The 24,973-nt window shown below is 42.8% G+C and overlaps 1 protein-coding gene across 1 annotated transcript in view; it reads right to left on the bottom strand.

The window, feature by feature from the left end:
- Window positions 1-24,973, bottom strand: part of snx29 (sorting nexin 29) — a 106,596-nt gene that overhangs the window by 70,981 nt on the left and 10,642 nt on the right. The window contains exons 11-14 of the mRNA XM_020460609.2: window positions 24,291-24,379; window positions 22,570-22,633; window positions 22,302-22,430; window positions 17,963-18,051 (exon numbers count right to left, since the gene is read on the bottom strand). Coding sequence (XP_020316198.1) covers window positions 17,963-18,051; window positions 22,302-22,430; window positions 22,570-22,633; window positions 24,291-24,379 — 371 coding nt within the window. The remainder of the gene's footprint in view (window positions 1-17,962; window positions 18,052-22,301; window positions 22,431-22,569; window positions 22,634-24,290; window positions 24,380-24,973) is intronic.

Genomic DNA, 24,973 nt, shown 5'->3' with positions numbered 1-24,973 from the left:
TGTAAATGTGATTTTAGTTTTTTTATTTGTAAATAATTTGCAAACATTTCTAAAAACCTGTTTTTGCTTAGTCATTATGGGGTATTGTGTGTAGATTGAGGGAAAAAAGCAAACAATTTAATCAATTTTAGAATAAAGCTGTAACGTTTAAAAAAATGTGGGAATAGTGAAGGGGTCTGAATACTTTCCACTGTACATGTGAGTACATAAACACAACAAGTAGGTCACATGGGGGAAAGGCATTGTGCTTTGAGGTGCTGCTTTTTTCATTTTTTGAGTCATATTGGTTCTTGTAGAATACGTTTCATTTTCTTCCATATTGTTATAGTGTTCTTAACTATGAAGTTGTTAAATGTTCTTAGGTTTATCCTTTGTAAATAGACACATAAAAAGATGCTGGGGATGAGCATGCGCATCTTCAATATGTACCCATTACTCCTGTTTAGTACATTTAACTATATGTCGCAAGTAAAAGCCTTGGGTAGCGAGTTGACACAATTCCAAGTCTGGCAGGTTAAAACCCTCCTCAGACTCCTTTTTATTCTATGAGTTTTATTTGCCCATATAAAGTCTTATGACTGAGTATACTTTTCTAAAGAATGTCTCCAGTGGGGTAATTTGTATTACTGAAAATAAATACCAAAACTTTGGCAGCCATTTAATTCTAAAGAGGTTTATTCTACCTGTATTATTTACTGGAAGATTATTCAATTTAATTCGATCTGCATTCAAATTGTTGAGTAGTTATCTTTATATATTTGTTGTCACTTATTAAGCTTCCAAAGTATTTCATATTTTTTGTGGTCCACTTAAAGGATTGCTGTAGATCGTGAGTTATTATTTTTCTTTTTCCTATTGCCATTATTTCATTTTTTCCCACGTTAATTTTATATCCTGAGATTGAGTATTCTGAAAACAATTTTAGCAAAGGGGGCATTGAGTTTTCAATATTGGTCAGGTGTTCCAGGAGATCATCTGCAAATCATTTGGGTTTATATTCATGTTCACTATTACTCATACCCGTTACGTTTTGGGTCCTGTCTAATTCTTTTTGCAAGCAGTTCAATTACCAGTGCGTGCAAACAGGAGGGGGGGGGGAAGAGGGGACATCCCTGTCTTGTGCCCCTTTCTAAAGCAATTTCATCAGATAATGTATTATTTTTGTATATTTTTGCTTTAGGACATCTATACAATATCCTTATTACATTTATTATTTCAACTGGAAAGTTGAAAGCTTCCAAAGTTTTGAATCGAAAAGACCATTCAAGATGGTGAAAAGCCTTTTCGGCATCGACAGCCATTAATGATAAATCTATTGTTTTTGCATATTGTATTAAACTGAAACATGTTCTAGTATTTGTTTGTGTCTATTTTTAATAAACCCTGTTTGATTGATATGTATCAAGTCTTGCCATTCTATTGCTTAGTAAGCTTTTATTGTCACAATGTATTAAACCTACGGGTCTATACTCAGCAGGGGACTCTCTAGAACAATGTATTAAACCTACGGGTCTATAATCAGCAGGGGACTCTCCAGAACAATGTATTAAACCTACGGGTCTATAATCAGCAGGGGACTCTCCAGAACAATGTATTAAACCTACGGGTCTATACTCAGCAGGGGACTCTCCAGAACAATGTATTAAACCTACGGGTCTATACTCAGCAGGGGACTCTCCAGAACAATGTATTAAACCTACGGGTCTATACTCAGCAGGGGACTCTCCAGAACAATGTATTAAACCTACGGGTCTATAATCAGCAGGGGACTCTCCAGAACAATGTATTAAACCTACGGGTCTATAATCAGCAGGGGACTCTCCAGAACAATGTATTAAACCTACGGGTCTATAATCAGCAGGGGACTCTCCAGAACAATGTATTAAACCTACGGGTCTATAATCAGCAGGGGACTCTCCAGAACAATGTATTAAACCTACGGGTCTATAATCAGCAGGGGACTCTCCAGAACAATGTATTAAACCTACGGGTCTATACTCAGCAGGGGACTCTCCAGAACAATGTATTAAACCTACGGGTCTATAATCAGCAGGGGACTCTCCAGAACAATGTATTAAACCTACGGGTCTATAATCAGCAGGGGACTCTCCAGAACAATGTATTAAACCTACGGGTCTATAATCAGCAGGGGACTCTCCAGAACAATGTATTAAACCTACGGGTCTATACTCAGCAGGGGACTCTCCAGAACAATGTATTAAACCTACGGGTCTATAATCAGCAGGGGACTCTCCAGAACAATGTATTAAACCTACGGGTCTATACTCAGCAGGGGACTCTCCAGAACAATGTATTAAACCTACGGGTCTATAATCAGCAGGGGACTCTCCAGAACAATGTGTTGATTTTATATGACAAACACATTTTCCATTTAAGTTACATTTTCTTCCAAGAGTGTCTGCATATCATATCTGTTGGGTTTGTAAGTAAATATTTCACTGTCAGGTCTACAGTACACCTGTTGTATTCAGCGCATGTGACAAATAAAATTTGATTTGAAGATCATTACTGAGCTCCAACATCAGACACATGGATTCCCACAATACACACAGAGATGGCTGAGCACTATGAGGTTGGTGATTGATCATATGAATATGGTGTGCGTGGATGCTATGATAGTCATGTTGTTTGTTTTGTACTATACACAAAATGAAATGTGTTTTCTAACAAATGAAAGGCTGAATGCACAAACATGATTCCCAGTAACACAATCTAGGCTACAGTGTACCATGATTTACTGTGCATCTACAATGTATTCTGATAGAAGAAGAACCAGACAACATTCTGCAGATAATAAAAAGCTTTCAGAACATAAGTACATTGCATTGTAGGAAACTAAAGGAAGGCCAGAGTTGCCTGGTGTGTATTGTATTCCATTTTAACAGTCGATTGTGACTGGGATTGAGGCTTGTCCTGGTATTTAGTCTAGAGGCAGAGGGGAGTTCTAGAGGCAGAGGGGAGTATTAACTATTATCTGTTTAAAGAGGAAGGAGGGACATCCACTACAGTAAAGGAGAAGATAAGAGGAAGAGAGGATCTGGCTGTATATGGAACACTTCCTCTCGCTCTATAAACCACTCTCTCTACCCCCCAACTGAAGTTCAGACACTCCTCCCATTCCCTCATCACTCTTCTTTTAACAGTCGATAAGAAAAAGCCTTTCATTTGGTATCAAGTGAAATGTGCTCTGTCCCTGATGCAGAATTAGACTGAAGACAAGGAGAGAGAAAAAGCTGCCGCCGCATCCTATTAGCAAGTGTAATTTAGACATTTCCTATTTTTAGAGAGAAGGGGGGGAAGAGAGAGGCACATGGAGAGAGAGATGGAGATGAGACAGAGAGAAGGGGGGGGAAGAGAGTGGCACATGGAGAGAGAGAAAGAGAGAGTCAGAGAGGGGAGAGAGAGAGATGATTGCTGTTAGTGCTGGCAGAGGGCTTTGTGATATTTTGATGTTATCACTGGGCTATTATGAGAACAAGGAGTCTCTCTCAAAAACACACACCGTTTGACGGAAGACCTTTCCTGTCACTCTCTGGGCATTAAAAACACACTTCAAATAATAATAATAACAATAATAATTTGGTGGGTGCTTATATTTGTCCTATTTCAAGTGTGTATTAATACTCATGTGTGAACTGGAAATGTGCTTTCTGCATATCGCAACTCTCCCTGAGACACCCTTGGAGAGCGGTGTGGTGTGTTTGGATGTACAGTGGCTTGCGAAAGTATTCACCCCCCCTTACCATTTTTCCTATTTTGTTGCCTTACAACCTGGAATTAAAATAGATTTGGGGGGGGGTTTGTGTCATTTGATTTACACAGCATGCCTACCACTTTGAAGATGCACAATTCTGGGGGGGGGGGGGGGGGGGGGGGGGTGAAACAAACCAGAAGAAAGACAAAAAAACGGAAAACTTGAGCGTGCATAACTATTCACCCCTCCAAAGTCCATACATTGTAGAGCTACCTTTTGCAGCAATTACAGCTGCAAGTCTCTTGGGGTATGTCTCTATAAGCTTGGCACATCGAGCCACTGGGATTTTTGCCCATTCTTCAAGGCAAAACTGCTCCAGCTCCTTCAAGTAGGATGGGTTCCACTGGTGTACAGAAATATTTCATTCATACCACAGATTCTCAATTGGATTGAGGTCTGGGCTTTGACTAGGCCATTCCAAGATATTTACATGTTTCCTCTTAAACTCCTCGATTGTTGCTTTAGCAGTATGCTTAGGGGTCATTGTCCTCCGTCCCAGTCTCAAATCTCTGGAAGACTGAAACTTGTTTCCCTCAAGAATTTTCCTGTATTTAGCACCATCCATCATACCTTTCATTCTGACCAGTTTCCCAGTCCCTGCCCGATGAAAAACATTGGATGATTTTCATCGGATGGGGTGTTGATTTTCATCGGTATTCTTGGGGTGTTGAGAGGTGTTGAATTCGTGCCAGACATAGCACTTTCCTTGATGGCCAAAAAGCTACATTTTAGTCTCATCTGACCAGAGTACCTTCTTCCATATGTTTGGAGATTCTCCCACATGCCTTTTGGCAAACACCAAACATGTTTGATTACTTTTTTCTGGCCACTCTTCCGTAAAGCCCAGCTCTATGGAGGGTACGACTTAAAGTGATCCTATGACAGATACTCCAATCTCCGCTGTGGAGCTTTGCAGTTCCTTCCGGGTTCTCTCTGATTAATGCCCTCCTTGCCTGGTCCGTGAATTTTGGTGGGCATCCCTCTCTTGGCAGGTTTGTTGTGGTACAATATTCTTTCAATTTTTTAATAATGGATTTAAATGGTGCTCCGTGGGATGTTCGAAGTTTCTGATATTTTTTTTATAACCCAACCCTGATCTGTACTTCTCCACAACCTTGTCCCTGACCTGTTTGGAGAGCTCCTTGGTCTTCATGGTGCCGCTTGCTTGGTGGTGCGCCTTGCTTAGTGGTGTTGCAGACTCTGGGGCCTTTCAGAACAGATGTATATATACTGAGATCATGTGACAGATCATGTGGCACTTAGATTGCACACAGGTGGACTTTATTTAAATAAATTCATAAAAAATCCTACAATGTGATTTTCTGGATTTTTCCCCCTCATTTTGTCTGTCATAGTTGTGTGTACCTATGATGAAAATTACAGGCCTCTCACCTTTTTACGTGGGAGAACTCGCCCAATAGGTGGCTGACTAAATACTTTTTTGCCCCACTGTATATATACTTTTGCAAGGCACTGTATGTGTGTGTTATGCCTCGCTGCAGGTGAGAATCGCTGACTACTAATGAATGTCCTCATCTCATACGAGTTGTTACTTACTGAACCTAAACATCCTGTCTGATGATCTGATACGACCTGCTGGAAGAACTTTCCTAAAACTTCAGTTAGCCGTCATCAGTCCGTTACATCACAAAGAGACGCGTAAATTCTGACAGCACCGCAGCAAGGACCATTTAAAGTTAACAGTACTCAACAGAGAATGACATCTCCTTTTAAAAAGAAAACCTTTTCGGCCTCTCCCCTCTTTGTGCGGATAAAAATAACACAGACCGCCTCTCTATGGCTACAGGAACAAAGGAAGTATTAATTGAGAGACCAGAGAGGGAAGAAGCACAGAGGCGGGTCGGGGTGAACAGTTAAAGGAAATACTACTATATAGTCGTTTCTGTCCATTTAGACCAAAGCCAACTTATCAACAGGTTAAGATCAGAGGTGCCAGATAGAGAAAAGGATGAATTTTCTGGTCCCAATCATTAGCGTCATTACTCAAAGGCAGTCTGAAGCGTTTTGGTCTGTGGTTCTACAGCAAGGTCATCGCAGGCAGCGGAGCGAGATGTCTCAAATGTCTTTCCAAACTATTTAACACTGTACATCTCATTTCCTACGAGGACATTATGGTAAATCTACATTAGGGAGAGCTGTCAGGGCCTGTCTGCTCTGCTCCCCAGGTTCACACCCCTCACCATACAGGACAGGGCTCATATGGAGTCATGGAAACACTGCCATCTATGGGTTAAAGGTATAGCAGAGCAGTCAGGATGGGTAGGAAGGAGCGATCCATGCATTATCTAGGTGGGAGAAGAAACGTTAATATGTCACACATACATCCAGACACTACTAGGAAAGAAAGGATACAAGCAGCAACTTTATTAAGCAACTATGGTTAACAAACACCCCTGTGAATATCTGATTTAAATCAGGAGGGCAGACAATTATGGTGGAAATTAAACTTCCATTAGATATTAGAGAGAGACAATTATGTTAGCATAATGATGATTACTGCTACCTTCTCTTCTACCATTATAGTACATTGATTAGAAATTCTCTACCATTCTAGATAGGATGACAGTGAAAGAAGCTGTCTAATAACCAGCTGCCTATTTACTTTGACAGACGTGAAATCTACCCAGCTATTCTGTTGATAAACGCCTGAGTATTTTGGCTACTTTGACATATCCCAGATAGTCAGTTGATTATGTGTCTCAGTATTTACTTTAACATGTCTGTTAAATCATCTCTGCTGATCTGTTGATTACATATCTATATTAAGATCCTGGTTTCCAACAGCAGCCTTTAATATTTCCTGCCTTGTTGTGTTGGCAGCCACACGCTCATTAGCCAATGAAGTTCCAGGTGTCAACAGCAGCCCCAACATTCCCGAACACTGTGTTTCATATTCAGACTAACACAAAGAGCACTCGCATTCAAACTTCTCTACCTGCGAGGATGAAAGGAACGTTTCTTTTGCCACAGCTAAAACTCCAGGTATACTGTACTTATCTCATTCTCTTCTTTGTTCCCTCTCCCTCTTTGTTCTCTCCCTCTACTCGGCTACTTCCACTGCTACTTCTCTCTCTCCCTCTCATGTGAGAATCTCCAGAGGCCCATTACTCAAATCCAGCCTGTTAAATCAGGTCAAGAGGTCAGCCTAAAGACAATGCAATATAAATAACATTTCATCTCCCTACAACTACCATTACAGGCGATTTTGAACGGAGAACAGGGATTTCATGGGCCAGTTTCCAGTGTTCAATATTTCAATCAGAGATTTGATTTCCGTCCTATTGAAAGTAATGCTTTAGGACTTGAAGCAAAACTCGCCTGTGCTTTTCACTGTGCCTGGCATGTTATAAACATATGGACAATTCCACTGTAATGGAATTACACTTTGACTCAGTTTTTTTCTCTTCGGTTTAAAACGTATGCCAAACAAAAAAACACTCATTACAAATTTTAACAAACCATACAGCTCTATGTACAATGACTACTTTGAACAATTTCCACAGAAAAATGTACAAAAACTAATTTAGTGGAAGAACTGTGCAGATGTGATCTTCAGAAGCTGAATTAACATACGATCTACCTCAGGTTCTTATGTGAGTCAATTTTCCAAAGACTCACAATATCTGCTCTGTATTAAGATTCAAAAGATGCAGAAAGTCTGCAGAAAAGAATGGGGTGTCAGCTATTACATGACACCTTGAGATTGAAAAAGTATATTTTGGTTATTGAACTACAGTATGTGAAGTGGATTTACACCCAGTAAAGGAATTACATCATGGGTCCCTATACGACACAGAGATGCATAATTATGGATATGAATGTCATTCTCCACATGTTTCACAAGTTTGGACAGTGCAGAGTAGAGCAGAGATCAGCACAGTAGAGTTCAGTACAGTACATTATACTGTACTCTACTGCAGGGGTTCCCAAACTTTTTTACTCAGGCCTTCCAGCATTGTGGAACCCCTATGGGCACAAGCACTGTTCATGAGACAAACTGTTTACACCCCACTTGTTGACAGAGAGAAAATGTTGCAGGTTTAAAACCTTATTTCCTGCAATTCTAGACATTTTGCCATGAGGTGCTGAGACGATTTGCAGTTCTACAGCTCATGTTCTTGCATTTCTATACATTTTGCCATGTCTAATGTATCCATGTGATATTTAAGTTACTCAAACATTAGATTTTGTTCTATGGGCTAAAAAAACATGCGCTTCATCTGGACATATAAATAACTCAAAGGTTTGCAATGACTGACATGACAGAAGCATTCTATTAGTGAATTCTACTATTACAACTTTCAAGAGTAAGTTGAAAGCCGGACTGAGTTCCAACCCCAAAAATGCCTCACAGTTTGGGAACCTGCTCTACTCTACTATAATCTACTTTTCTTTACTGTACTGGCCTGTATTGTACTCTACTACAGTATTGTACTGTACTCTTACTCACTGTACTGTACTATCCAAACTTGTGAAACACATCTATAATAGGTTCAGATTTGGTCCATTCCGGTCCGCCAGGGTGGACTGACCAAATTTCAATGACGTCCGGTGTTGGCCGGTGCTCAGTGGGTGAGGATACTGGTTACAGTAAATGGAAGCAGAGGGGACTCATGTAGGTGTCAGTAAAAGCTGGGAAAGGTGACATTAACTGGAATGTGAGAGAGAGGCAAAGAGAGAGAAAGATGGCTACTAATTGTCTACTAATTAGTTGATGATTGATCAAACTTATTTTCCTATATCTGTTTTACTACAAAACATAAAAACACAGGGCCTCACGAGAGGCGCAGTGGTCTAAGGAACTGCATCGCAGTGCTAGCTGTGCCACTACAGATCCTGGTTCGAGTCCAGGCTCTGTCGCAGCCAGCCTTGACCGGGAGACCCATGGGGCAGCGCACAATTGGCCCAGCATCGCCCGGGTTAGAGGAGGGTTTGGCCGGCAGGGATGTTCTTGTCCCATCGCTCTCTAGCAACTCCTGTGGCGGGCCGGGCACAATGCACTCTGACACGGTTGCCAGGTGTACGGTGTTTCCTCTGACACATTGTTGCGGGCTGGCTTCCGGGTTAAGCGGCACAGTGTCAAGAAGCAGTGCGGCTCGGCTGGGCTGTGTTTCGGGGGACGCACAGCTCTCGACCTTCGCCTGTTCTGAGTCTGTACGGGAGTTGCAGCGATGGGACAAAACTGTAACTACCAATTGGATGCCATGAAATTGGGGAGAATTTTTGTACAAAAAAAATTACACATTTTTCCCATATGTTGATGTTGGGGTGGTGCTGATGAATATGAAGTTGAATTGTTAAAAAAAAAATCTTTAACACTCTTGGTTTGACCACCAGAAAGACAATGAAAACAGTTATGAGTTGAACATAACAGTATGCCAGTGGAAGGGAGCAGGTGACCCAACTGTGTTTTGTGACTGTTATGATTTCCCACTGTAGCCAATTCAGTTGCAGATATTCCGTGCAGATGCACTCACACCTGCCTGCTGCCATTCCTGAGCAAGCTCTGTACTGGTGGTGCCCCGATCCCGCAGCTGAATCAACTTTAGGAGACGGTCCTGGCGCTTGCTGGACTTTCTTGGGCGCCCTGAAGCCTTCTTCACAACAATTGAACCGCTCTCCTTGAAGTTCTTGATGATCCGATAAATGGTTGATTTAGGTGCAATCTTACTGGCAGCAATATCCTTGCCTGTGAAGCCCTTTTTGTGCAAAGCAATGATGACGGCACGTGTTTCCTTGCAGGTAACCATGGCTGACAGAGAAAAAAACAATGATTCCAAGCACCACCACCGTCTGTTATTTGAACTCGATCAGCCTTGTCCTCATCAACACTCACACCTGTGTTAACGAGAGAATCACTGACATGATGTCAGCTGGTCCTTTTGTGGCAGGGCTGAAATGCAGTGGAAATGCAGTGGAAAAGTTTGGGGGAGGGACTTTGCAATTCATCTGATCACTCTTCATTCTGGAGTATATGCAAATTGCCATCATACAAACTGAGGCATCAGACTTTGTGAAAATGTATATTTGTGTCATTCTCAAAACCTTTGGCCACGACTGTATTTCTGATGCCCTAAGACTTTTTCTAGTATATGTTTTTTCTAAGATCCCTTTTCCATCTGTTTATCCAGAAATCAAAGCCTTTACTTATGCCTCATTTTTAAGATGGAAAATAGTTGAAAAATATATCTATGCCTTCATTCTTCCAAAATATAGACTCTTAGCTTTCATTTGACAACTAATTTGATAGAAGTATAACGCTTTACAAATACCTTCCTTATTTGGGTTCACAGTCTTTAGTAGTTCACACCTAATCCCCGTTATATGACACAAAGGTTTCAAGATATTCTGTAAGGCCCTGAACATTGTGCAAAATAGAATCAAGTTAAACGGAGAAACAGAATTCTCCCCGTTCTGATGAGAAATCTGCTCTAAATCCAACCCTTCACGACTTCTAAACCAAAGAGCGTGGCTCGACGCCAGGCTATCAAACAACACACTCAATTAAAACTGATTCAGCTGATAACACCATAACAAAATGTCAGGTTTAAAAAAATTCATGAACAAGTTCAAAGAGCTCTTTGAACAACAAAACACTAATCTGATTGATACAATGGAATAGTAATACATAGAAATATGGAACATCAAGCGCAAGAGCCAGCAGATGTAGCCTATATTTGGTGTGTAGCGTAACATGTACCGCATGTTCCATATCATCAGATTATGATGAATCACATTTAATCACAGCTTTAATCAAATGCTAACTGCTCATTTAATTACACTTGCACGGGGGGGTGCCAAGAGTGGGCAAAGCTGTAATCAAGGCAAAGGGTGGCTATTTGAAGAATCTCAAATATAAAATAACTACATGATTCCATATATGTTATTTCATAGTTTTGATGTCTTCACTATTATTCTACAATCTAGAAAACAGTAAAAATAAAGAAAATCCCTTGAATGAGTAGGTGTTCTAAAACTTTTGACCAGTAGTGTAATGCGCCCCACAGTTTGCCTGTCCCCTTCTCTCTCTCCCTCGCCCTGGCAGCATCGCATTAGTGGAAATCAAGACAGTTCTCAGGGCAGAGCTGGTTGTCGTGTTGCTCGGGGATAATTTGATCTAACCCTTTCCTAACCTTAACCTAATACTCCCAACCTGCCACGATAATTATCCTAACCTACTGTGTAAGTTCTCTTAACCGGCTACAAAAAGTGACTCTGCTAGTCAAAACCAGCAGGCCGGCCCTGAGAACAAATTTGGTTTCCATTAATGTGATACAGACTCGAGCTTGCTCTTCATGCTCGTTCTCTTCACTAATAATGTGAGTGTGTGTTCAGTCTTAGGTCTGTTGCGTGTACAATATCGTAGACTATTCATTGATGATAGGCCCTGGTTTACTGAAGTTGCGAGACATTGTAAGCCAAGAAATTGCGAGATAAGGAATTCCATTGCGAGATGCAGATTTTGATTGCCGGCCTAGTGCATGGTTCTGACTGACTGCCTGGTGTCCGACCCTGTGCCTCTCCCATCTCTCTGCATCCCTCGCTAGCTCACCATGAAAGATGTAACTGTTTGTGTTCTCATTAGTAACGGCAACAAATCAGTCTCCTCCGTTCAAAAATGATGAATCTTAGGAGTCGATTCCTTGCGAAATCGAATCTTGATATTCAGAAATGGGAGTCGACACCGGGAGTCGATGTGTAAGGAGTCGAGGAATCAATTATTTTGGAGTCGACTCTCCACCACTACGTCATCGCCAACAGTTGGAAAGTCCTGTACGGCAATACTTTGAGTAGTTAAATGAGAAGGAAATGCAAACTTTGCGAGGTGGAACTGAGGTACAGTAATGTTAGTACAGGTGCATCTGAAAGGGACGCACAGTGAGCCCCAAACCGTTGCTGGCAGCAGGGTGTCTCCTTGATTTCATTATCACCTATATCTGTATCCCTGGGAGATCACCGATTAACTTTGATTATGGTCACTGCCCAGCGCCTCTGGGCAGTCTCTGTGACATCCCTAAGCCCCGCCCACCTTGCGAGCTGCCACAGTGTTTTGCAGCGGTGCTGCGCAGGCCCTCTGAAGTTGAGTTTATCTGAGTAACGGCAGGTGGCTGACACATACAGCTGTTGGTGTGATTATAAAACACACAGAGTGCACACTAGAGCTGGGACGATAAACCTAAAACTATCAACACCGACAACTTATTGTGGACATTTTGCTGATTTAGTTCATTATGATAAATAACCTATAGGGCCCTAATAGAAAAATATGAAGTTTGAAATGAAACGTTTGCTAATATTTGTGATTGTTAACAATTGATAGCTACAACATTCAAAATAGTAGTAGTAGTTTAAAGGGTAATATTTAAAAAATAACTGTGGTGCACATTAAATGTTATAAACATATCGTTCCATTTATTGTTATTGTGATAATTCAGTAAATTAGTTGTGATTTCTGTCAATATCACCCAGCTCCAGGTCACACACACAAACGCAGTTAGAATTAGTTCCCTCCCACAGTCACACACACAAACACACTCAGCTACTCCACCCAGTGACTTTGTGACAATGACAAAACAAGTTTAGTAAAGAACAGCCTACGTGCCCACACCACATTTTCCCCATCCTTTCATCTGAACAGTGTTTGTCACTCCTCTCCTCTGCATGATGAATATCAAATGGTTATCAGGCTGGGCAGTCATGCAGTAAATGACTGGCTACCCTGTTAATACAACACAGGTTCCCCAGACTGGAGCCAGATGTAATCCCTTACTGACTGTGTGTGTGTGTGTGTGTGTGTGTGTGTGTGTGTGTGTGTGTGTGTGTGTGTGTGTGTGTGTGTGTGTGTGTGTGTGTGTGTGTGTGTGTGTGTGTGTGTGTGTCCATGCAAGTGTGTGTTCATGCGTGCATAGGGGACCAGGTGTTGGAAGGATAGGCCTAGCTGATAAACACCACGGGAGACATAGAAGAGAGGTGCATCTTGGAGGTCTCCTCCAGGTATTTCACCTGATGCCCTGTAGCAGCCTGAGGCCCTGTCCCCTCTTACTCTCCCTGCCACCCTCAACCACCCCCTCATCTCCCACTTCACCCAGTCTACTCTCCCTTTTCATGCCCTATCATCTCCCCCTCATGAAGATTGGCCAGGTGGGAGGCTACAGTACATAATGACACTGAACCATCTCTGGCATGCGGTCGTTGATTAAAATGTTCATTAACACTGTACAGCTCAGGTGATGAGACCGGTTGCCCCACCCGGTCCCCTTCAGCTGACCACCTTGGCCAACCTGTCTCTGTAACACCCCTCCACCCAGGTAAACACACACCGGCTGGTTAATAAAGAGCCTCTCCCACACCAACACACACTTTCTGGTTTAATAAACGAGCCTCTCTATTCAAGCAAAATAAATTAATACGCACGCACGCACACACACACAGTTCTGTTTCATTAAGAGGCTCCATGGTGGTGGCACAAACCCCAATCTCCCTTACACACACCATCTGTTTAATAAACACTCATCCCATGTCAACCCCCAGGAACTGACATTAGTCAACACAAACACAATAAACACCATTACACACACACACACACACACACACACACAAATGACCCTACGGCGTGGAAGGTCTGATAGATATGGCAGTGTGTGTGTGTGTGTGTGTGTGTGTGTGTAATGAATTAGTAACATATCTCTGGCGGCCTGAGTCACGTAGGTGAAAAATGCTACTGGTTGCTTCCTTCATTAAGTAGCTTGTCTGTCTGTCAAAGGAGCATGAGAAGCAACGTCACTTTGTGTGTTGATTCGTTTTTAACTGCCGTCGTAATCTGTTTTCTGAACTGAGATTAATCCCGCCTGTCGAGGGCTTCTTATAAATGGAGGTATTAAAGCGTATGAAGTGAGACGCTCCAGCACAGATTAATCTAGCAGGGGTCAGAGAGCGCCTAAATCTAATTTAGGAGAAGAAGAAATAATATGCGTTTGAGATTAATACCTTAAATGTAAACAGATACTGGAAGGAGAGAATCACAAAGATGAAATGAAGAAGGTTGAATCCTGACCTTGGGACAGAGAAAGTTGACCCTCATATCATGCCTCTGTGGCCAGTGTTTCATTGGTATATTCGTACTCGGATTTCGCTTACTTCATTGGATTTGATACTTGAAATATGGGGAGCCACTGATAAATTGATGCATATCTCAAGCCTACAGCGAGTTTAGCTAAACATTCTGTATAGAAAATGTTCATATGTATTGCATGCTCGGAAATGGGAGTACAGTGTCCTCAGAAAGTAAAACATCTGGAATAATAAAATACTCATACCTTGATTAGATAACTATGCAACCCCCTAAGTCAATATATGTTAGAACCTCATTTGGCAGCAATTACAGATTTGAGACTTTCTGGGTTAGTCTCTAAGAGCTTTCCACACCTGGATTGTGCAACATTTGCCCATTATTCTTTTCAAAACTCTTCTAGCTCTGTCAAATTGGTTGTTGATCATTGCTAAACAAAATCAGGTCTTGCCATAGATTTTCAAGTAGATTTTCAAGCTACTCACTGTCTTCTTGGTAAGCAACTCCAGTGTAGATTTGACAATGTGTTTTATGTTATTGTCCTGCTGAAAGGTAAATTCATCTTCCAGTGTCTGGTGGAAAGCAGACTGAAGCAGGTTTTCCTTTAGGATTTTGCATGTGCTTAGCTCCATTACATGTATTTGTTATCCTGAAAAACTCCCCAGATCACAAGCATACCCATAACATGATGTAGCCACCACTATAATTGAAAATATTGAGAGTGGTACTCAATAATGTGTTGTATCGGATTTGCCCCAAACATTACACGTTGTATTTTTTTGCAGTATTACTTAAGTGCCTTGTTGCACACAGGATGCATGTTTTGGAATATTTGTATTCTGTACAGGCTTCCGTCTTTTCACTCTGTCAATTAGGTTACTATTGTGGAGTAACTACAATGTTGTGGATCCATCCTCAGTTTTCTCCTATCACAGCCATTAAACTGTGTAACTGTTTTAAAGTCACCATTGGCCTCATGGTGAAATCCCTGAGCGGTTTCCTTCCTCTCCGGCAACTGAGTTAGAAAGGACACCTGTATCCTTGTAGGTACTGGGTGTATTGATACACAATCCAAAGTGTTAATTAAGAGCTTTACCATGCTTAAAGGGATATTCAATGCCTGCTTTTTTTCTACTAATAGGTGTCCTTCTTTGCAAGCAACTGGAAAACACTCTCTGGTCTTTGTGGTTGAATTTGTGTTTGAAATCCACTGCTCGACAGAGACCTTACCGATAATTGTATGTGTGGGGCACAGACATGAGGCAGTCATTAAAAAATTATGTTAAACACTATTAATGCACACATTAGTGAGCCAATGCAACTTATTACGTGACTTGTTAAGCACATTTTTACTCCTGTACTTATTTAGGCTTGCCATAAAGGGGTTGAATACTTATTGACCCAAGACACTTCAGCTTTTCATTTTTAATTCATTTGTACCAAAGCAATTCTCAAAACACTATTCCACTTTGACATTATGGCGTATTGTGTGAAAGGCCAGGGACAAAAACAACTAAATGTAATATTCAGGCTGTAAAACAACCAAATAAAAAAGTAAAGGGTGTGAATACTTTGTGAAGGCTCCCAAGAGAATTCATAGCTTACTGTGAATTACTGTACAGCACGACTATGCCAGTGGCTCTAGGGTATTTTCTAAGAGCTTCCTAAAGACTGAAAGACATATTAGTTTACTATATACACCGTACTAATCATCCCATACAATCTGTCTCATCCCATAACCACAAATAATGATACACGCCACATGGGAACAATGTGGCATGCCTTCCCTTCACGCCGCTGTCAGTCAGTCAGTCAGTCACACAGCAATAACATACAGACACCGTGACACACACAATCTACGGCGACAGCTGGGGAGAATCCAAACAAACGTGGATAGACGAGACGTCAGGAGGAGGGAAGAGAAAACAGCATCGAGTTTAACGAGAGGAAAGCTGTTTCAGATGGGTTGTCAGTAGCCTGTCTCTGCCTGAGCTGCGTTCAAAAGATGACATCTGGATTGAGCTGCATCATTAGAGGAGTTTCAAAAGGCTGTGCGATGATCAGGTGAACAGTGTTGACAGGACATGAAACAAAGCCTGTATTGTAGCGCTTGTGCATCAATTTCATTGTTTCCCCCTCTCATCTCTTTCAACTATAACTCAACACCAAAGCCTGATGGAGTATGGCACATCATTAGCAATAGAGACAGAAGGGATGCAGGGGGGAAATTATTTAGACTTATACGCAAAAGGGGATTCAGTATGCCTGTGTTTTACACTTCTACAGAGATGGAGAACGAGGTCATCCCCTCTCAGAGGACATGAGCCCTAGGACCATGCTTCAGGACTACCTGGCCTGATGACTCCTGGCTGTCCCCAGTCTGGTCGTGCTACTGCTCCAGTTTTAACTGTTCTGCCTGCGGCTATGGAACCCTGACCTGTTCACCGGACGTGCTAACTTGTCCCGGACCTGCTGTTTTCGACTCTCTCTCTCTACCGCACCTGCTGTCTCGATCTCTGAAAGCTCGGCAATGAAAAGCCAACAGACATTTACTACAGAGGTACTGACCTGTTGCACCCTCTACAATCACTGTGATTATTATTTGACCCTGCTGGTTATCTATGAACGTTTGAACATCTTGAAGAACGATCAGGCCTTAATGGCCATGTACTCTTATAATCTCCAACCAGCACAGCCAGAAGAGGACTGACCACCCCTCAGAACCTGGTTCCTCTCTAGGTTACTTGCTAGGTTCCTACCTTTCTAGGGAGTTTTTCCTAGCCACCGTGCTTCTACATCTGCATTGCTTGCTGGTTGGGGTTTTAGGCTGGGGTTTTCTGTATAGCACTTTGTGACATCTGCTGAAAATTAATTTGATTTGAGAGAGAGAGAGAGCGAGGGAGAGAAGAAAGCGAAAGAAAACAAGGGAAAAGCCAAATTGGGATATTTATATCAAGAGCGTCACTATGTACACTGTTGGGCCAGACTCCACTGGGGACCATGAAAGGCTGAGGAGGATTGTGGGTAATTCATCAGGCGGCTGTGCGGAGGCCCTTGATTAGTGTCGAAAAGTAACCTCAGTCAGGATTCTACAGCCTTCCGGAAGCCAATTCATTATTACACATTGTCAGTGTCCCAGAGCATTGCTCCACGTGTCACTTTAGACAAACATCCATGTTGGAGATTTGACGAGTCTGACTACTACATAATTGCTGAGACCTGAGATGCTGTGTGTCTGGGATATTTTTTTAACCATTGTGTGCATGTTTCCCCTTAACTAGTGGCAGAAGCCAAGTCACCTTTTTCAACTAAAAACATGATTTATTCAACAAATATAAAAATTATTTATATATTTGATACTTACACAAAAGCAATGATCCTGAAACACTTAAAAAAACAACCCAACAATGCTGAACATCCACAAGCACATTACATCACAATTCTCAAAACACAAGTCACGTTTTAAATTGGCCGATATCCTAGGCATCCTTGTGCCTTACGGGTGTCCCACACAGTGCCTGAGGAGAATCCCTGTCTCTGTAGAAGGGAGATACCAGAGATACCAGTGTCGACAGGACCCGAGAAAAGTACTGATAACCACCATCTCTCCTCCCAAAATGTCATTAGGCATTCTGTCTCCCTACATAATCTGCCATGTTGATTTAGTTTCCCTTTGATAGAACAGTCTTATCTCTGTACCCTTTGCACAGCGTGGATTTATCCCCAGGCAACATGAGAGAAAGTCACTTTTATCCAAATTCCCAAAAATGACTAAGTAACAAAAGGAGGGAAACGAATTACGTATCACAGAGGCATATCTCAAACCAGGCTTATTATCCACTAACGTCCTTGAGTGGTGACACAACACTGACCTTGTCAGGCAAAAGAAGATATTTCTCCTGCCCTGTTTAGATACATTTATTTATTTTATTTCAACTTTATTTAACTAGGCAAGTCAGTTAAGATAAAATATATATTATTTACAATGACGGCCTACCCCGGCCAAACCCTAACCCGGATGACGATGGGACTCCCAATCACGGCCGGTTATGATACCGCCTGGATAGTGTTGAGATAGAGTGTGTGTGTGGTCTTACCAGTGTCGTTTCCTTGGCTCCCCTCTCTCTTCAGCATCTGGACAGCTCCCACGTATTTCTTCAGCTGGACCTTGAGGACCTCATTCTCCCTGCAGACACACACACACACACACAAACAGAGAATCAAGGCCTAGGCCCATACAGAGAGAGCAGCAGACTGGAACAGTACACAGACAGGAACAGTAACTGTGTTGGTTTCTGTGTCTGTGGCGGGTTTACAGCCTTGTAAATCCCAGCCCATCTCTGGAGCTGGATTATACATGCAGCCCTACAGGTTTTCTGTGATTGCTTACTGTCACTGGAGACTGTGCACAAGGGTGGTGCAAGTGTGTGTGTGTGTGTTCAGAAAAGGTGTGTAGTGGTATATGTTCTTACAGGGCCTGTGTGGATGATTACTGTTGGTTTGAGGGGAAATCAATCAGAATCTAAGAGAATTACAGTGCTGTAAATAATAACTACCTGCCTTCCTCCCCTGCTCTTTGTACCCTGCTTATCGCATCCCATTTTACCCCTACAAAGGACACTCGGGATGGGAGATCTCTGAAAGCCGGCTGACGAGCTCTCGGAGGGACGATTGGGCCGTTGTTATCAGAGTCGGCGAGCCGAGACACAATTCCGCTGCCATTTAATTAAAGGTAATAAATGGTCTGGCATTCCGGAGGCGAGGGAGGGGATTCCACGGCTCAGGTGCGTCTCATCGATCTCTCAGAATGTGCCCTCCTGCTGAGTCATAGGCAGGTTAACAGTCACACACAAACACACAGGTTGGCTTTAACTGATGTAAGCCCGTCTCGCATACACACAGGTCCGCTTTGTGTGGGTAAGCCCACACACACGCCTCCTGTACATGTCTAATGTTACATTGGAGAGATAGAGGCTGACTGCAGGATGTGTACTGCAGGGTCTATAAACTATAAATGGCTCGCTCATGAACCCGACGCCTGAGGAACTGGACTGAAATGCGCATCTCCTCTACATCTAGAGGTAGAGATACAATGATGCAACTAAAGACACAGAACCAGAGGAAGAAACAGAGAGAAATTCCATATTGACAGACAGGTATATCTATATAATAAGAGCAACCTACAGGCCGTATGGGTCTATGTAGTTTATCACTGTCTGTTGTACTGTAAAGTAATATAAAAGGAAAGACAACATAGAGAACATCCTATGAGGATAATGTAGAGGCTGTGTTATTACACAAACCCCACCCAAATCCACAGTATCTGACCAAATTCAATTCCCTGGAACTGTAGAATATGTCGCAGACAGTCATTTTTATATGGGTTCATCATTGTACATTACGGTGCAAGTGTCCCTGAAAGTTTCAAAGGCATCCTACAGCACTCACCTTCCTGTGTATTATACAACTGGCACGTGTCGTTGAGGGCGTTTAACATGGAGGGTAATTCCGCCCAAAAAGCTCTCTGTCTAAATGGACCCTCTCTAAACCCATTAGTCAAATTGGATCAGTGGAGTGAGTCTCAGACGGGGTGAGGAAAAGCCCAGATATCAGAGAGAGTGAGAGGCAGGAAGAGATGCAACACAACTTCCTGTGACCTCTACTGAGGGCTTCTGGGATAGAGGTCACAGAGGTTTTATTTGGATTGGACAGTTTAAAAAACATATGCTATAAAGCTGCTCCAGTTAGAGAAAACATTACAGTAATACACTCAGAGGATAAAACAAAACAAAATAAAGGATGTTTAAGACTAAGAGCAATTTAGAGCAGGGGTTCTCAAACCTCTCGTTCAATGTATTTTAACGATTCCACAGATAGCACACCTGATACAAATGGTCAACTAATCATCAAGCACTTGACTAGATGAATCAGGTGACTTAGTTCAGGGGATTCACTGAGATGTTTGAGAACCACTTATTTATATGCTCTGCAAACAATGCTTCAAACATGTACTTTGGTTTTCCTTTCATAAACATTCTTCCTCAATGCCCACAGCACAGTAAAGTTAGGCAGATAGACAGTAGAAGATTGTTCAAAGTGGGAGAACTTCAACTGTACAGTAGCCCCTTGAGACAGCTGGATAATTGACTTCACAAAGCAGCAAAACAACTAAAATCCTCTCAACAACTACAGTAAAACCGCCCAAACCTTAGGTGTTGTCATTACCGTACATCAAAATACCCCATTCCCAACAACCTTCAGGAAACGCTGAATGACAATAAGAAAAACTCACAATCTCTTTAGTCTTCTCTCAGTGAGTTTCTTCTAACCACCCACCAAACAGAGAGGAGGACCACTTTCTCCTTGGCCAGGCCCCCTCTCTCCTGGCTGACTGCCTACCCGCCAGCCTGTGTGAGTTCTAGTTTCTGCTCTGCTAACGTCACTGGGAGACTGGCCGGAGCTCCATGCTGGTAGGGAATAGGATTTCCTGCATGTGTGTATGTGTCCGTGCATGCAAACATGTGCCTCAGTCAGTCAGTGTCACATACCGTACATTCGGAAAGTATGCAGACCCCTTGACTTTCTCCACATTTTGTTACGTTACAGCCTTATTCTAACATGTATTAAATCGTTTTTTCCCCTCATCAATCTACACACAATAGCCCATAATGACAAAGCAAAAATGAGGTTTTTAGACATTTTTACACATTTATAAAAAATACTAAACTGAAGTATTACATTTACATAAGCATTCAGACCTTTTACTCAGTACTTTGTTGAAGCACCTTTCACAGCGATTACAGCCTTATGTCGTCTTGGGTATGACGCTACAAGCTTGGCACACCTGTATTTGGGGAGTTCTCCCATTCTTCTCTGCAGATCCTCTCAAGCTCTGTCAGGTTGGATAGGGAGCGTCCCTCCAGAGATGTTAGATCAGGTTCAAGTCTGGGCTCCGACTGGACCACTGAAGGACATTCAGAGACTTGTCCCGAAGCCACTCCTGCGTTGTCTTGGCTGTGCGCTTAGGGTGGTTGTCCTGTTGGAAGGTGTCCAGTCTGAGGTCCTGAGCGCTCTGGAGCAGGTTTTCATCAAGGGTTTCTCTGTACTTTGCTCCGTTCATCTTTCCCTCGATCCAGACTAGTCTCCCAGAAAAACATCCCCACAGCATGATGCTGCCACCTCCACCATGCTTCACCGTAGGGATGGTGCCAGGTTTCCTCCAGATGTGACGCTTAGCATTCAGGCCAAAGAGTTCCATCTTGGTTTCATCAGACAAGAGAATCTTGTTACTCATGGTCTAAGAGTCTTTAGGTGCCTTTTGTCAAACTCCAAGTGGGCTGTCATGTGCCTTTTACTGAGTGGCTTCTGTCTGGCCACTCTACCACAACGGCCTGATTGGTGGAGTGCTGCAGAGATGGTTGTCCTTCTGGAAGGTTCTCCCATCTCCACAGAGGAGCTCTGTCAGAGTGACCATCGGGTTCTTGGTCACCTCCTTGACCAAAGCCCTTCTCCCCCGATTGCTCAGGTCACTGTGTTCTTGAGGACCTTCAATGCTCCAGAAATGTTTTGATACCCATCCCCAGATCTGTGCCTCGACAGTCCTGTCTCGGAGCTCTACGGACAATTCCTTCGACCTCTTGGCTTGGTTTTTGCTCTGATGTGTACTGTCAACTGTGGGACCTTATATAGACAGGTGTGTGGCTTTCATGTCCAATCAATTGAATTTACCACAGGTGGACTCCAATCAAGTTGTAGAAACATCTCAAGGATGATCAATGGAAACAGGAAGCACCTGAGCTCAATTGCGAGTCTCATAGCAAAGGGTCTGAATTTTTCTATTTTGTATTTTCTCATTATGGCGTATTGTGGGTAGATTGATGAGGATTTCTTTTGTTGCATTTTAGAATGAGGCTGTAATGTAACAAAATGTGGAAAAGGTCAAGGGGTCTGAATACTTTCAGAATGCACGTCAGAAGCACTGCCTCAGTCAGTGTGTGGCCCACGTCTTAACCAGTCTAGTACCCACTCCTCTCACTGTGCTGAATCAATATGGGTACCTCTATGAGAGCAGCTCAGCCCAGCTCATGTCCACTGGGCTTTGTTAGACACAAACACAGGGAGGGCTTACTTACCAGCGCCAGTATTTTTAGCTACTATTGATCAGATCAGGCCAGATTTGGGTGGAGGATAGCACTTGAGTTTGAGTGGCTGGAGTTTCCAGTTTGTCTTGAAGGCGTAGAGGAGTGGAAAGACTAAACCACTCAAATGTAAAAAGTGCACATTGCAGCATACTCAACACTTAAAAATACACATATTGAACTTCTAAAGACTGTTTCCAGTGAGTGTGGGTTTGTCTGTCTCTAACCACCAATATTCCTACTGTAGCCATGGGAAGCTGCCACTGGGAACAACCACCACCAACGATCTGGTACCCACCTGCCCAGAGCCTGGACCTTGGCTGTGTGTCTCTCCTCCAGCTCATCCAGGCGTCTCCTCAAGGCGTCTGTCTCCTGTCTCAGCCCAGCAGAGTGCTCCATCTCCCCATCCAGCAGGCTGCGCAGGGACCTGGAGCCCCGGAGGACACAACGGCACAATACTGTTAGCATACAGTCACACACACACACACACACACACAGAACACTGGCATACATTTTTCACATCAAAGATCAACTCATCCCACCAACATTAGCAGAGAGGATCTCACATGTTCAGTTCATCCAGCTCATCCTTCCTGTTCATCATGGCCACTATGGCCTGGCGGAGCTCCACTGTGGACAGAGGACAGAGACCGTTAACAACACTGAGACATACAAAACACAGAACCAAACAAATTGATATACATCTCTGTACAAGTGTTAACTGTTCACATTTCTTTTGCTCGGCTCATATTTAAGTCTCAGAGCTGACTGATACCTAAATACTAACCTGGTTCCATACTGTACTGTGCTGCCTGTAGCCAACTCCTGTCGTTGTCATGACTACACACGAGTTAGCTCCAGAACATAGAGCATGGGACCAGCCAGGCTACTAATATACTACCTTTGACCAGATACAAACACACTTTAGCACCATACAGTCACAGCACAGCTCTCTATTCACATGATGGATATAGGCTAATATATAGCACTGCACTGAGAGAAGTAGGTCTATGGAAAAAGGGCCAAGATACGGCAGCCTTATGAATACCAAAGTATTTACTCAATTAAAAGCAAATGAATAATGCAGATCAGCTCTTGGCTACATTAACAGCAGGGAGTGCAAAGAAGTGGAGCTCGTTTTGGCCCCAGACGCATTTCAAAAAGTAGGTTTTACAACCCAAAGTGCCTGGTTGAGGAGGTGAAGAGGAGGATGATGAAGAAGGTAGAGGAGAGCCCCATTATATCTGGAGCTCCCAATTCCACATCAGTGCTCCAGAAATAGGTGTGACATTTACAACAACCATGCGTTCACCACAGGAAGCTAGCACCGGCAATCCATTAAGGAGCTTTATAGAGAGGCGCCCCTCTGTTGCACTACAACTGTGTGTGTGTGCTTGTGCGTATGTGGGTTTGTGTGTGATGCAGGCAGTGTATGGATTTGGACAATGGTTCCCATTACAGATCCAGTTAAACGGCAGACTCCATTATGTTTTTAGTTTTTTTACTGCACACAATGTTCTCTATCTGTACACACAAACACAAATACACACACACAGCTCTCTTCTTTTGAGAGCCCCTAATCTGTGAGTGTTCGACTATAGACGTGAGTCATGACCATAGATGTGCCTGTGGGTCTAGATGTGCCGCCCCACTCAGATCCCCTGCCCTAACTCACATTACAGGCTTAGTGTGTTCCACGCACAGGAAACAGCATCAATATGAGCATCAGCCGAGCTACCCTCTGCTAAGCTTTAGGAAATTACGCAAATCACGTTCTGGAGTGGAAAACAGAGACAGTGTGTAAACTGTTGACTGGATCAGGGCATTTTACATTCCAGGAAGTTTTGAAAGACAGTAGAGCGGACAAAATGTCAATTAATGGTGTGTGTTGTTTACAGAAATGAAATCTATCAAGTAAGACATGCTTTTCTGAGTGTACTGTTCTGTTTCACTCATATCATCCTTTGTTACAGTAAACTGTAGGCTGCCGTTAGAATACACAGAGGCACACTGACTCAGCAGTGCCATCACCTGGTTGAATAAGGGATTATTCTTCTTTTTTTTTTACCTTTATTTAACTAGACAAGTCAGTTAAGGACAAATTCTTATTTTCAATGACAGCCTAGGAACAGTGGGTTAACTGCCTTGTTCAGGGGCAGAACAACAGATTTTTACCTTTCGATTTTACTAGTCCAACTAGTTACCACTAGGCTACCTGCAGCCCAAATGATCATCATACAGGATTCCCTTCTTATTACCAAACACATGTACAGTATACCACACACACCCACTGTCATTGACTCTGGTAGACCAGGGGTGGCACTGGACAGTACACTGGAGAGAGGTGCATTCTGGACCGGCGGGCTGGGCTCCAAGCTGTAACACCACAGACAGAGAGAGGTTACGTATACATCTCCATCCAACAACTCAAATCAAATGTTATTTGTCACATGCGCCAAATACAACAGGTGTAGACCTTACAGTGAAATGCTTACTTACAAGCCCTTAACCAACAATGCAGTTTTAAGAAAAGACCCCCAAAAAATAAAAGTAACAAATAAAAAAAATAAAAAATAAAAAATAGTAAAATAACAATAGCGAGGCACCGGTTAGTCGAGGTAGTTGAGGTAATATGTACATGTAGGTAGAGTTATTAAAGTGACAATGCACAGATAATAACAGAGAGTAGCAGCAGTGTAGAAGAATGGGGAGGAGTATGGGGGCAATGCAAATAGTCTGGGTAGCCAGTTGCAGATGTTCAGGTGTCTTATGGCTTGGGGGTAGAAGCTGTTTCAAAGCCTCTTGGACCTAGACTTGGCGCTCCAGAACCGCTTGCCATGCTGTAGTAGAGAGAACAGTCTATGACTAGGTGGCTGGAGTCTTAGACAATTTTTAGGGCCTTCTTCTGACACCGCCTGGTACAGAGGTCCTGAATGGCAGGAAGCTTGACCCCGGTGATGTACTGGGCCG

Source organism: Oncorhynchus kisutch, linkage group LG25, assembly GCF_002021735.2.
Source record: "Oncorhynchus kisutch isolate 150728-3 linkage group LG25, Okis_V2, whole genome shotgun sequence".
In the NCBI taxonomy this organism is placed as follows: domain Eukaryota; kingdom Metazoa; phylum Chordata; class Actinopteri; order Salmoniformes; family Salmonidae; genus Oncorhynchus; species Oncorhynchus kisutch.
The sequence above is the reverse complement of the archived record's forward strand: the minus strand, read 5'-3'. Positions and strand labels throughout refer to the sequence as shown.